At 57.3% G+C, this 14176-nt stretch overlaps 1 protein-coding gene across 4 annotated transcripts in view; it reads left to right on the top strand.

Moving 5' to 3' along the window:
• The first annotated feature begins 4590 nt into the window (after nt 1–4590).
• Nucleotides 4591–14176, top strand: part of Helz2 (helicase with zinc finger 2) — a 14674-nt gene continuing 5088 nt past the window's right edge. The window contains exons 1-10 of one of the 4 annotated variants that reach the window (XM_010638126.1): nt 4591–4882; nt 5534–6650; nt 6994–7177; nt 7250–7357; nt 8012–8149; nt 8429–8538; nt 8642–9283; nt 10433–11216; nt 11381–11456; nt 11577–13993. In XM_010638126.1, coding sequence (XP_010636428.1) covers nt 5641–6650; nt 6994–7177; nt 7250–7357; nt 8012–8149; nt 8429–8538; nt 8642–9283; nt 10433–11216; nt 11381–11456; nt 11577–13993 — 5469 coding nt within the window. In that variant the 5' untranslated portion in view covers nt 4591–4882; nt 5534–5640. Of the gene's footprint in view, nt 4883–5533; nt 6651–6993; nt 7178–7249; nt 7358–8011; nt 8539–8641; nt 9284–10432; nt 11217–11380; nt 11457–11576; nt 14144–14176 lie in introns of all 4 variants that reach the window. The other 3 variants (XM_033767083.1, XM_010638116.1, XM_033767082.1) reach the window with 3 other exon arrangements.

Below are 14176 nucleotides of genomic sequence, written 5' to 3' on the forward strand. Positions count from 1 at the left end.
CAAAAAAAAAAAAAAAAAAAAAAAAGGAGCCTCCCTTACTTGGGTCTGTGTGGCCCTTGTGATGTGTGGAGCTCCCAGATCCTTGGCAGGAGGGTTGTGTCCTCTCAGGTGCTTGCTGCAGGTTGCGATGCCCATGTGTTCACCTCTGGTGCCGTGGCCCTATTGCTTGGCACAGGTATTGTCTGAAAGGCACCAGGGTGGTGCCGCCTTCCCCAGCAGGGTTAGCTGGTTTGCGTTCCTGAGCTGTGCTCATCACTGACTTGGCAGCAGGGAGGCTGCAGGGGTTCTGGCTGCAGGGGTGACTGGGATCTGCATCACCTTGGTTCCCAGCACATGGCACCTGCTGGTAGTGGGAGGTGCAGGGCGCTTCCTCCAGGTCCAGGTTCCCAAAGGCAGGGAGGACTTACTGGAATGGGAAGCTGTTGGAGGAGCAGAGGAGAGCAGCTTGGGCCAGCTGTGTGAGACGCCTACATGACACAGTGGAAGACACTGCCAAGGCCAAGGGGATGGGAGTGGCTGGGGTCCAGGGAAGAGTCTGGGCTCAGGAAGGAGGCAGTTGGATCAGCAAGATCTGGAAGGCCAGGGAGCTGAGGACAGTCAGTGGCTTGAGTCAGCTGAGAGGCCAGCGAGCTGCCCAACCAACCTCCCATCCCTGTTCAGAGGCTGTGGGCTTATGCCTGAGATGTAAGCTTACTTGTCATTTCCACTTGGGTAAGGATGCAGGCTCTGTATAAAAACTAGGTGCAAAGCTGAGAGAGGAGTAAGTCCCCAGACGTACAGTTCACTTCTGATTTCTGTACTTTTATCTATTTTTACATTATTTTTGTACTCAAGGTGTATTGTGCACTTTGATTTTCTTTTTAAGCAAAGTATCTTGGAAAAAAATCTCCAGAACAGCTGAGGGGCTCCCCCACTTTTTTGTGGTACTGGAGATCAAACCCAGAGGTACTCTACTCTGGGAGCTACATCTCAGTCCTTTTTATTTTTTTATTTTGAGACAGTGTCTGTCAAAGTCGCTAAGTTACTCAAACTGGCCTTGAACTTGGGATCGTCCTACCTCAGCTTCCCAGGGTGCTAGTGGCGGGGGTTATAGGTGTGTGCTGCCACACCTGGCTGAAGTGCCCCCCTTTTAATGGCTTCAGAGTATGCCCCACTGTGAGGTGAGGGCTAACGTTGCTGAGTGTGGAGGTCCGGGCTGTCCCAATGGGAAGGGAGCTGCTGTGGGCAAAGGGCAGATGTTTCTCCTGACTGCATGTCCTGGAGACAGTGAGGTGTGACCCCCAGCTGAACCTGGGCCTCTCTGACAGAGTATCTTCCTGTTATTCCAATTTGTTTAATCACAGCAAGGGTGAACCTTTCCCAAATTTGGGGCAGTTTCTATTACTTTTTTGGGGACTGTACAATATATCGATTCCTGTGTTTTTCCTATTTTTTTCTTAGATTACAGATCTTTTTCTGACTTGATAGGATATTTAAAATATATCCTTATATAGGGATTCTGTTTGGCCAAAAAAGTTGATTGGGGCCGGGGATTTGGTTCAGTGGTTCTGCCACCTGCCTTGCAAGCACAATGACCCAAGTATGATACCCTGTACCAAAAAAAAAAAAACAAAAAAAACAAAACAAAACAAACTTGATTGACAGAGAATCAAATGCCTCTTGGAATAAAAATAGGTATGTCTACAAAAAATAAAATAATAAAATAAAACAGAATGCATACCACATTAAAGATTAAAAGGTTTACCTATAATATGCCGGATGTCGTGGTGCACATCTATAATCCTAGCCGTAGGGAGGCTGAGGAAGGAGTACTGTGGTGAGCTCAAGGCCAGCCTGAGCTACATAGGTAGACTCTATCTCAAAAAACAAAAACACATGGGTAGGGGATTTAGTTCAGTGGTTCAACTGCCTGTCTTGCAAGCGCAAGGACCAGAGTTCCATCCCAGTACCAGAAAAACAAAACAAAACACAAAAATGGAAAATCAAAAACCAAACAAACCATAAGCTACAATTTTTTCTAGTTTGTGTTTATCTTTTGACTTTGTTGATGATACGATTTAGACCCTGTTTAAAATAGTTTTATTTTGGCCAGGGATTTAGCTCAGTGGTTCGGTGGCCTGCCTTGCAAGTGCAAGGACCTGAGTTCAATCCCTGGTACTGGGAAAAAAAAAAAAAAAGTTTTATTTTTATGTGGTTCAGTTTATTGATGGGGTTATTACATGTGTAATAACTCTGAGAAGGAAAAAGAGGTCCATGGTGGCCTCGTGGCCTGTTTCACACCCCCCTCCGCCCTGAGTGGGTGGGTGGCTTCGGGTCTCCCTGGGAAGGCAGCCCTGTCAGAGGGCACTGAACAGGCTCATTCTACCTTGGGCTCTTCTAGGACCCATACAGTAGTTGTGGGTTTTTTTCCGTTTAAAGCTTTGACCCACCTGCTATTAATTTTGCTGTAAAACATTAGGAGGGAATTTCTCTGCTCCATCATTTTACTTAAGGTGCTAACCAGTTGTTTGTTTTTGTTTGTTTGTTTTTTGGTATGGTATCGAATTTGGGACCTTGCACTTTTGAGGCAGGTGCAGTACCACTGAGTAACATCCCCAGCCCCACCTCAGCAGTTGTCAACCAAGTGTGTGGAAAAAGCCACCCCTCCCCAGTGGACTTCGAGGCTGCCTCTCCTCACACAGTGGCTCCCAGCTCGCCCCAGGATCCACTCGTTCGCTGTGCTTTTTTCTTCAGGTAGTGGCTTTACAGTGAGTTTTAGTATTTCACAAGCCTAGTACCTTTTTACTCTTCTTAGTGGTTTTCCTACTGCATTAGCCATCTTTTCTGTTGCTGGAACAAAAAGTCTGACATACACAACTTAAAAGAGGAAGGCTTTGTTTCGACTCACAGTTTCAGAGAGTTCAGGCCCTGGTTGGCTGGCTCACGGCATGGGAAGGGTGCGGTGGGAAAAAGCTGCTCACCTCATGCCAGCAAGAAAGTGAGAGAGAGGAAAACGTCCGATCTGATCAAGGTGATGCCAGCCCATGTCCTCCAAGGCCCAGCCTCCCAGCAGCCCATTCGGCTGAGTCATAGGCGGGCTGATGCAGTGTGAGGAGGGTTAGCACCTTGATGAGCCAAGCCCCTTGGAAGCCCCGCCTCTGAACAAGGAGACCTTGGGAGGGCACTTAGGTCTGAGCCATAACACCTGCCCATTCTTACCTGCGTGATGCTTTTCCAGATGAACTTCACTGCCAGCATTTCTACCCTGCCCCTGTTCCTCTTGGTACTTCATTAAGATTTCATTAAACTCAGAGACAAATTAGGAAGAGTTGACATCTTTACCGTTGTTGAGTCTCCCTGTCAGAGTACAGCATCCATGCGTTTGAAGTGGCGATCTGTTGTGTCTCTGGGGAACATCCAAGTCTTCTTGAAAGCATCTCATAAGCTTGCCCCCATCTCCTGTTGCTGGTTCTATTGATGGAATCTTTCCCTCCTCCTCTTACCTAATGTGTGCATTTTCCAAGGCTCCCAGCCAGCTTCCTGACTTACATGGGACATGTCCACTGTTGCTTGTTCCGGCAGGAGGCTGGCTTTGGTGACAGATGTTTGTCATTCTTTGAGGCACCATCATGGTACATTGGTTATGTATTGCTCTGTAACAAATCACCCCAAAATTAATGCTTAAAACAACAATGAAAATTTAGGATCTCACAGCTAATGGGCATAGGAGGTAGTTCTGCTTGGTGTCTCTCTTGAGCTTGGGATTTGGCTGTTGGCTGAGGGCTCATCTGGGGTTGGGGCTGAGGGCTGGCAGGAGCCTCAGTTTCTCCCAACATGACCCTCAAGTGTGGCCCCAGTGCTAGTGGTCTAAGAGGGCAAGGAGGAAGCCAGCTATCTTCCGTGATACCTGATCATTTCTGCACATGCTCTTGGTTATGAGGGGGCCTTTAGTAGTGGGTGAGGCCAAGTCCAGTGAGGCTGGGGTGTCCTGGCTCAGCCTGGCATGGGGTACTTTGGTGCCTATCAGCTTAGCCTTTGGGTGACCGCAGTGGCTGAGGCTGGTGGAGGCGCTTCTCCAGTGAGGTCAGGAATTCAGGCACCGCTCAAGTGTGATTGCAAAATGCTCCCCGCTCTTCCTGCCCTTTGGGTGAAGTTTTCTCTTTCTCATTCCGCAGGAGCGCAGCATGAATATCTCTGTTGTTTTAAGGGTTTGGATGTAATTATTGTCTATCCAGTATACTAATTGGGCTGGTGACTTTTAGGAAAGGGTCCCTCCTGCAAAAGCTCCTGGCCCTCCACCTGCCTGGATCCCCAGGTTGCACAGAGTGCATTTGGCCCCCAGTAGGCATGGCACTGTGGGCTGTCAGCACAGGATCACATCTTCCCCCTGTGCCTGAAGCCACAGCGGTAGGGGCAGTGGGGAGCGTCAGTGGGTGAGGCTGGGAGCTGAGGAAGGGTTGGTTCAAATCCTGTGCTGGGCTTACCCAGGGAACCTCAGGGGTCTGTTCACCGCAGGCAGCCGGCAATTGGAGCTCTGCAAGGCAGGGAAGGAGCTGTCACTTGAGGGCGGTGCTGGGGGTGGGGCAGGGGGCAGTGAGGTAACTTCCGTGATCAGGCGTCAGAGGTTTGAGTCGCCCCAGGGGCAGAAACGAAAGTGATCTCTGCTCAGGCCAGTGCCTGTGCCGCAGGGTGAGCCCCCTGTGGTGGGAGGGCCTGGCTGGGCAGGGGAGGAGGCAGCTGTGCCGTGCGGGTCTGGGAAGCTGGGGACCCACACATGCCCTGGTGGGGACGGCTGGCTGAGTGCCCTGGAGGGACCCCCCCACCCCTGCGGCCCCAGCCCCACAGCAGTGCAGTCCAAGCTCCTGTTGAATCTCCTACTGGGAAATTTCTACTTGAGATAAAGGTGAGTTTGCAGACTCTGGCTGCCTCCTAGTCATTTCCTTCTAAAAAATCATCTCTGACCCCCCAAAGTTCCCCTTGAAATTTCCCCTTAGACCCAACCAGCAGTGTTTTTAGAGGCTCTTCCCTCCCCCATCGGGCTGGGGTAACATCAAATTAAAACCCGGGGCCCTGGGTGTTCCCTCTCCTGTCATATCTAAGGGAGCTCTAGTATCAACTGTCCCACCTGGGAAGGCCTAAGCAGTGACTGCCCCTCCCTGTGCCCCGCCGCCAAGTCCAGGTAGGACACTGTCCAGAAAGCCTCTGTCTTTACAAGAGCTGGGAGACCAGAGCCTGAGGGCCTTGGGTGACCAGAGCTGCAGATCTCATGGGGCCCAGGGACATACATCCAGGGGTGTCTTCTGCAGCCTCCAGGGCTCTCTTCTCCTCCAGCCACCAGCTGCAACTTCTGCCCCTTCGAGGCAGGGTCTGAAGACCCGTAAGAAGTGAAGGGGCTTGGTAGGTCCAGCTCAGCGGGCCTGATTCTTTGACAGGTCAAGACTGCTGCCCACAGTCCACTCCTTGGGCATCAGGTTGGGAAGAATTTCTCCTCTGCCCAGGGAGGATGTGTGGGTGTCTAGCTCCACCTTTGCCCTATCTGCATTTCCTGTTTCAGATGTCTCCCCATAGCCTGTGGTCCCTGTGGGCCAGCTGAATCCAGGAGTCCTGAACACCACCCTGAAGAACCCAGCTGGTATCAGAAACGGCATCCTGGGGTGTGGCATGTCGTCCTCCAGCCCCTTGGCCACCAGGGGGCCGCTTCTGGCCAGGCTCTGCACCCAAGTGGACCTCTGTCTGGGCTGCCCCCGCTGTGCCCAGCGTCTCAATGAGAGCACCTACATCCTGTGCGAGGTGGAGCACAGCTGCTCCCGCGAGATCCTTCTAGCTTGCTTCAAGGGAGCTGCCAAGAAGGTCTGGCGTGAGGTGGGCCACCGGCCCCGCTTCCCAAGGCCTTGGAGATATAAAGTGTGCCGCTACTACAACCCAGGGCTAGGCTGCCAGCACCACTGGAACAGGTGCACCTTTGCCCGCAGCCCTGAGGAGGCGCTGGTCTGGACCTTCGAGCTCAAACACAGCCTCTCCCGCCTATGGCTGAAGGCTGCAGTGCAGGGCGATGCTGCCCAGGACAGGCGATGCGGGGCTGCTGATGCCATCCTTGCAGAGTTCGGTGGCCACTTTCAGCTGCTCTGTGCCCACTGCTTCAGGGCCCACCCCCAGCGTCTCCACCCTGTGAACCCCCAGGGGCAGTGCTCTGAGCACAGAACCTGTCCCGCACTCCTGGTTCACGTCAGCACCCAAGGCCGCAAGCGCCAGTTTGTGGAAGTGCGGCCCAAGCCCCAGAGTGGCCGGCCGCTGCGCTACTGCAGGTTTGTGGGGCGTGGGCAGCCATGCCGTCACGGAGCAACCCGCTGCCAGTTTGCACACAGCGCTGTGGAGATGGCCGTGTGGGAGGCCGAGCAGCTGGGTGGGCTCCAGCGGGAGGTCCTGTGCACAGTTCCCACCCTCCAGAGGGACAAGGGCTTGGCCCCCAACAGCCAGTCCCCAGGGGGCAGCCAGCCCCCGGAGGTGGAGCTGTACTGCCGCACCTGCCTGCTCACCTACCGCTCCCAAGAGGCCTTCGAGAGCCACTGTGCCTCCCTGGAGCACTCACTGACCCTGGCCTTCGACCAGGCCACACCCTGGGAGCACCGCGCACCCCCCCTGGGGCTCTCCAAGTTTGAGCTCTGCCCAAGGTAAGGACAGCCAGGTGGGAGCCCGGAGGCTGGGGACAAACCCCTCACTGACCAGCACCGGGGCCCAGGAGGTTCGCAGGTTCTGAGGCTTCCTTGCCACCCGTTGTCTACTGCACACCAGGCTGGCTCCACCGTGGTCTCTGAAGACCTTGGTAAGGAAGGTTCTCTGTTGGGTACTATCTGTGCCAGGCCTGGTCCTGGGGACACAGGAGTAGACAGCAGATGGAGCCCATGCCCCCCAGCCTGGACACCATTCCTGCCAGAGAATGGGCTGCAGGGTCCTGGCCTTTGATCTCACCCTGTGGCTGTACCCCAGTGGCCTGCTAACCTCCCTGCCTTCCAGGCCTGACCTCTGTGAGTATGGGGCCATCTGCACCAAGGCACACTCAGAACAGGAGCTGCAGGAGTGGATCCAGCGGGCGGAGGCAGCAGAGCTGTGCGAGCAGGCAGCTTGGAAGGACGGGCTGGTGCCCTACCGGGCATGGCTGCTGGCCGAGTACCAGCGCAGCAGCTGTGAGGCCCTAGTGGTAAGTAGCAACCATGGTAGTGGGTGGGGAAGGGGTCCAGGGCGCCTGCTGAAGGCCAGCTTCTCTGTGCAGATGGCTGAGACTGTCTGTGGTGTGTCCATCACCTGCCATCAGCCCCTCGTACATCAGGCCCAGGAGAAGAAGATCCAGCACAGCTGGGCATTCTCTGTCCACTCTGAGGTAGGGATCACAAGCCCAGAGGCCTCAGCATGGGGGGCCAGCCCCAGCCCAGGTAAAGGGGCACCACAGGAGTAGGAATACAGCAGGGCAGACGTGGAAAGCCTCTGGTTTGCAGCTGGTCCATGGCTCCCCTCTACGTCTGTGACACAGGACAAGCCTGTGGCCTTTCTGCTTCAGTGACCGTGCCAGCCCCAGCCCTGTGGGGTCACTCTGCAGAGTGAGCAAGCTGCCATGAGGGAAAGGTCTGCCAGGGTCTGAAAGGGTGAGGCTGGTGACCACAGGCCCCTGGCAGCCCAGGCCGCGCACCTCACCTCTTAACACCCACAGGGCTTCGGGCAGGTTACCTGGCCTCACTCTGCATAAGGGGAAACCAGGTTTCAGAGAGGCAAAACAACCCGTGGGTCCTCTGTCCAAAAGGTGGCCCGAACCACCTCTCAAGAGGGTTGGTGGCCCCTGGTGTGGTGGTGCACACCCGTTCTCCCCACACTTGGGAGGCCAAGGTGGAAGGCCAGCCCGGGCTACTAGTGAGTTCAAGGCCAGCCTGAACTGCAAAGCGAGATCCTTTTTCAAACACTTGGGAAAAACGGAGGGTGGGGTCTAGATACCACACTGACGGGCCTCTCAAGCCCACTCACATTCAGTCTCCTTCCCCAGGACCCCCTGCTACATGTGGCCTTACTGAAGCAGGAGCCTGGAGCAGACTTCTCACTGGTGGCACCCTGCCTCCCCTCAGGCTGGCTCTATGCAAGTGGGGAGCGCTTTCGTGTGCCTAGCTCCCGAGCTGAATTTCAGGTGGGAGTGAGGGTGCAGACCACCTCCTTTGGCACCTTTGAGCAATGGGTGGTCTTTGACTTTGGCCGTCGGCCGGTGCTGCTTCGGAAGCTGCGGCTACAGCTGGGCCAGGCTCTCTGCTCGGAGCTCGGCGGGAGGGGCGGGAGGCCAGCACCTGGCCGGCCTGAGGAGGTGGACGTCTGGCACACTGGCAACCGCCACGTGGTGCCTTGTGTGGAGCGGACAGCAGAGCAGGCAGCCCTGATGACCAAGTACAAGGTGCCTACCCTGGGCCTGAAGGTCAGTCCCAGCAGCCTGGCCTCAGAGCCCATCTCTCAAGCCAACTATCGGCAGAACATGCACCACTTCCTCTATGAGGAGGAGGCTGCCCGGCGGCAGCTGGTGGCCAAGTGAGTCGGGGATGGCAGGTGGTGGGGCGGCTAGGGGTTCTCAGCTGGAGCTGGGCCTGGGGCTGAGGCCCAGTGAGCTGATGCAGGTTCTCTGGGATACCAGGCTGACCTTGCGGGGCCGGGTGTCCCTGAAGACTTCGCTGCAGACACCAGCACTCGGCATGCTCTTTGCACCCCCAGGATCCCTCTATGCCAAGGTCCTCGTCCCCTCTGCTCTGACACCAGACACGGCCCAGGGCTTCCTGCTGGGTCGGGAGGTCAGCACAGCCCTCGTGGCCCCTATGCCCGCACCTGACAACACCGTGTTCGAGGTGTGGCTTGAGAAGCGAGCCAGCTTGGAGCAGGCCTTGTGGCTACTGCTGCCCAAGCACTGCTGTGTAGCCCTGGGACTGCAGGCTGAGGGGAGCCCCATCTTGGAAGTACAGTTCCAGATTGACCCGCTCAACTTCTGGTTCTGGCATCAGGCAGTAGATGCCTTACCTGAGGAGCGTCTGGTAGTGCCCGACCTGCCCTCCTGTGCTCTGCCCTGTCCTCGTCCCATCCCACCCTCACTTCCTGGCAACCACAAGCAGAAGCTGGCTGTGGGGCTCATTGCAGGCAGCAGCACCGGGAGCACAAAGCCTGTCCCGCCGCTGCTCATCTATGGCCCCTTCGGCACTGGCAAGACCTACACTCTGGCCATGGCTACCCTGGAGGTCATCCGGCAGCCCCACGCCAAGGTGCTCATCTGCACCCACACCAACAGGTAAGCCACAGCCCTGGCCCCTGACCCCACTGCGGCCCCACTTCCTGGGGTGTCCTGGGGCGTCCGGCCAGCTGCCCTGGGCTTTTCCAGCCCAGTGGGGTTCCTGCGGGCAGTGTCTCTGTTGTTTGGGCAAGGGCTGAAGGTTCCCTCCCAAGGTTCTGGAAAAGGAGAGCTGTAGGTAGGGGTGTGGCTTGGCCTATCCAGCATTTCTTGGCAGTGCTCTTTGTTTTGTGATTTCAGAAACTCAGATTCCTCAACTGAGAATTTCCTGTTTGGCCAATATGGCTTTCTTAGTCCCCTACCATCAGATACAGGCATTCCTTATAACGACTGAGTTACAGTCCTATGATTAAATTAAACTGGTCACTGAATGAGGAATTGTGTACAGTGTGTATGCTACAATATTCAGAAAGAAATGCAACTCCAACTTGATGACTTTGGTTTTATTCGCGTAACTCTTACATGCGGCATTGCAATGTATAACAACGTAGAACTACAGTTCTGTCCTGTAGAGTACAATCAGCAAAAATTACAGTGTTTTACGGGAGAAGCAACAATAAGGCCACACTGCCGCCAGCATTCCTGTGTCGTAAGTCCGACCCGAGTCTAAGTCTGGGCAGTGGTGAACCAGCAGGGTGGTAGGCGAGGACTACTGTGCTGCACAACACAGAGTTGGGTAGGAGCTGAGCCTGGCTCTGCAGGGTCTGGGGGGCCAGAAGGGCAGGGTGATGGCCCGCTGGGAAGATGCCCACAGCCCTCCTGGGCCTCCTGACCCTTGGACTCTACTCCTAGAGTAGGGTGCCAGCCTCACTGCCCCACTGATAGTGCCTAGAGGCCACGCTCAAGGTCAGTGACAGCCTAGGCTGCTCAGTCATGGCGGCTCCTTTGCTTCTGTCCTCAGCCTGTGCTACGATGCACAGTCCTCTGCGTCTTTTCTGACCACCCAGGTGCTTCTGCTCCTGCTCAGCCCTCTTCCTTGTCTCTGACCTTTCTTTGCTGTGTGTCTGGCCCCTCTGTGGACACATGCACTTCTGGCAGGGCCTGTCTCCACTTCACAGGTGCCCCAGACGCGTCTGAGCATGCAGCAGGTGCTTTGGCAGACCTTGCCAAGACAGAGTGAGCAGCCCACATGCCTTGTCCCTTCCACAGTGCCGCCGACATCTACATCAGGGAGTATTTCCACGGCCACGTCACCAGGGGCCACTTTGAGGCAACTCCTCTCCGGGTGATGTACACCGACAGGCCACCAAACCAGACTGACCCAACCACACTGCAGTACTGTTGCCTGACCAAGGATGCCCGGGCCTTCCGCCCGCCCACGCAGGCAGAGCTGGTGAGGCACTGCGTGGTGGTCACCACCACCTCACAGGCCCGTGAGCTCCGCGTGCCCACTGGCTTCTTCTCCCACATCCTCATCGACGAGGCCGCCCAGATGCTGGAGTGTGAGGCCCTCACTCCACTGGCCTATGCCTCACCATGCACCCATGTGGTGCTGGCAGGGGACCACCTGCAGGTCACACCCAGGCTCTTCAGTGTGCCCAGGGCTAAGGCTGCGGGACACACCCTGCTGTACCGCCTTTTCCTGCACTACCAGCAGGAGGCGCACCAGATCGCGAAGCAGAGCCGCATCATCTTCCTCGAGAACTACCGCTCCACGGCGGCCATCATTGGCTTCATCTCACGCCACTTCTACCTGGCCAAGGGCAACCCCATCCAGGCCAGTGGCAAGGTCCCACCCCACCCCAGACAGTACCCACTCATGTTCTGCCACGTGGCAGGCACCCCGGAGCAGGACATGTCCATGACGTCCTGGCTGAACCCGGCAGAGGTCACACAGGTGGTGGAGAAGGTGCAGGAGGTCTACAATACCTGGCCCTACTGCTGGGGTGTCCGGGAGCAGAGGAGCATCTGTGCCGTCTCCCATGGCACTCAGGTGAGCCTGGTCAAGTGGCTTCCTCAGCCCTTTACTCAGCTGTGACGGAAGCGTCTGGATTCACCTTCCAGGTGGAATCATGAGACTGGTACCAGGGCTCGGTGGGAGGCCCCTCCTTCCGGGCAGCAGAGTCCTCATGCTCCCCGGGCCTATGTTGTCTCCAGGTCAGCGCACTGAGGCAGGAGCTGAGGAGGAGGAACCTGGGTGAGGTGTCTGTGGGCAGTTTTGAGACCCTGCCAGGTGGGTGAGCAGGAGGGACTGACCCGGCCCACCCTTCAGTCTTGCAGCATCAGGGGCTGGGCTTGGGCAGAAGCCTGTCCGCCTGTCCTGCCTGGTGGCCTCACACTTGTCCCCCTGCAGGGCGGGAGTTCCGGGTGGTGGTGCTGAGCACTGTCCACAACCGCCATAGCCTGATCAGCTGTGGGGCACCTACCTTGGAGTTCTTCACCGATGCCCGTGTGCTGAACACAGTCATGACCCGTGCGCAGTCCCAGTTGGTGGCTGTAGGTGATGCCATGGCCCTCTGCTCCTTCGGGGCCTGCAGCAAGCTCTGGAAGAGCTTCATCCGAGAGTGTGTGGAGCACAATAGTATCTTCCCAGAGGGCCTGTCACTGGGGCAGATTGAGCAGGGTGTGGCTGAGAGGCAGCACTGGGCCTCTGTGGCCCTCAGAGCAGAGAGAACATGGGCATCAGTAGTAAGGGGCACCAGCCTGGACAGGGCAGCCGGGAGCCCAGCCACCGAGCACACAGCTGTAGCAAAAGTCCTGCCAGGGCCTGTGACCACAAAGAGTGAGGCCACAAAGGTAGGGGACACTGCTGTTGGGGATCCATCACCAAGGGGAGCAGCCATAACACAGACGAAGGCAGAATCAGGAGGGGACATAGCAAAGGGAGACCCGGCATCCAGGCCAGCCTCCCTGGAGGGCAGAGCAGCTGAGGACCCCAAGGACTCGAAGTTGGACTTCTGGCCCTCTGATTGCGAGCTCAACGCTGATGACGCCATCCTGCAGGAGCTCCTGGACGAGAGCCGGCAGGTGACGGTGACTGTTGGGGAGGATGGACTGCTGGACACCCTGGCCAGGCCTGCGTCCCCACGGCTCGCCTGGCAGTATAAGAACCTGCCTGCAGGCACACTGCGGAGGCTGATGCACTCGGAGCCTGGGCGCTATCGCCGCTGTACCTTACTGAAAGAGACTTTCGAGTGTGCATCAGCTGTCCCGCTGGACGAGGCAGCCTCCAGCCCCATCCAAGTCAGGGGCCGCCTGAACTGCGGGATGGCCTTCACCGGGGATGAAGTGCTGGTGCAAGTCCTGGGCCAGTCAGCTGGTGACAGGGGTGTCCCGGGGAGGCTACAAGGCCGTGTGGTGGGCGTGCTGAAGAGGAAGAGAGGTGAGCTGGCATTCGTGTGCCGGATGGATGAGTGGGACCCCCGCATCATGATCCCCATCAACGGCTCTGTGACCAAGATCTTCGTGGCCGATCTGAAGGACCCACTTCGGGTTCCCATCCACCGCCTCTCTCAGGGCCGGGTGCAGTGTGTGGGACACAAGAACCTCACTGCCGAGGGCAGGCGCACTCAGCTCTTCTGGGTCCGCATCATCCTGTGGCGGGAGCGTTTCTATTACCCCCTTGGCATCATCCTGGAGGTGCTTCCTGAGGCCACCAGCTGGGAACAGGGCCTCTACATCCTTGGCCTGGAACACGGCTTGCGAACCTCCTTACCGGACTCGGCCTCCATCTCCAAAGCACTACAGAAACACCGTGTGGAACTCGGCACAGCTGCAGGCCACCGAGAGGACTGCCGAAACTTCCTGACCTTCACTGTGGACCCACAGGGTGCTTTCAATCTGGACGATGCCCTCAGTGTCCGGGACCTGGGTCCCAGGTACGAGGTGGCTGTGCACATTGCTGACGTGGCCAGTGTTGTGCCCAGGGATGGGGTGCTGGACGTGGAGGCTCGCCAGCAGGGTGCTGTGTTCTATGCCCCCGATAGGGAGCCAGTGTCCATGCTGCCGGCCGGCCTGTGCCAAGATGTGATCAGCCTCCTGCCGGGCAAGGACCGCCTCGCCATCTCCCTCTTCCTCACCTTGGACAAGGACAGTAGCCAGCTCAGGGGCCTGCGCTTTGCACCCTCTGTCATCTGCTCTGACCGGCAGCTGTCCTACGAGGAGGCCGAGGTGCTGATCAGGGCGCACCCAGGCGCTGGCATGGAGCTGCCGGCATGCCTGGACTCAGTGGAGGCCTGTGTGGTGGCTGCCTGCTACTTCTCCCGGGTGCTGCGCCGGTGTCGGCTGCAAGCTGCCTGCCTCTACGAGCCCCTGGATGAGGACAGTGCACTGGGCTTCCGTGCAGCCCACATCATGGTTCAGGAGTACATGATTCAATTTAACAGCCAGGTGGCTGAATTCCTGGTGGGCAACAAGCACACACAGGCGGTCACGCCCCTGAGATGCCAGCCCAAGCCCCTGACAGCCCAGCTTGAAGCCGTGCGTGAGAGGCACAGAGAACTGGTGCCCCTGTCCCTGCACCTCCGCCACCACCTGCAAGGCTGTAGCAGCCCCAGAAAACAAATGCACCTCCTGTCTTCTCTCTGGAAGCAGGTCCAGCTTGCTGCCCGCAGCCAGGACTATGGACAGATAGTGGATCTCATTGCCACTGATGACATTCACCCCTCCCTGGCTCCTCCAGGCCTGGACTTCTGCAAGGCCCTGGGCCGCTCTGTGTTTGTCTGCTCCAGCCAGGGTGAACAGCAGCTCATCGGCCACTACTCCCTGCAGGTGGGCTGCTACACATGGGCCACGTCACCCATCCGCAGGTACCTCGATGTGGTGTTGCAGCGGCTGATCCTGCTGGCGTTGGGCCGCCGGGGCGCCGCGTACTCCTCCAGGGACATCAATGCGCTCTGCCAGGACTTCGCCCGCCAGCATGCATGTGCTCAGAGCTACCAGCGGGGCCCCCAG

The sequence above is a fragment of the Fukomys damarensis genome, unplaced genomic scaffold (assembly GCF_012274545.1).
Source record: "Fukomys damarensis isolate Sample0158 unplaced genomic scaffold, DMR_v1.0_HiC HiC_scaffold_22, whole genome shotgun sequence".
Taxonomy (NCBI): domain Eukaryota; kingdom Metazoa; phylum Chordata; class Mammalia; order Rodentia; family Bathyergidae; genus Fukomys; species Fukomys damarensis.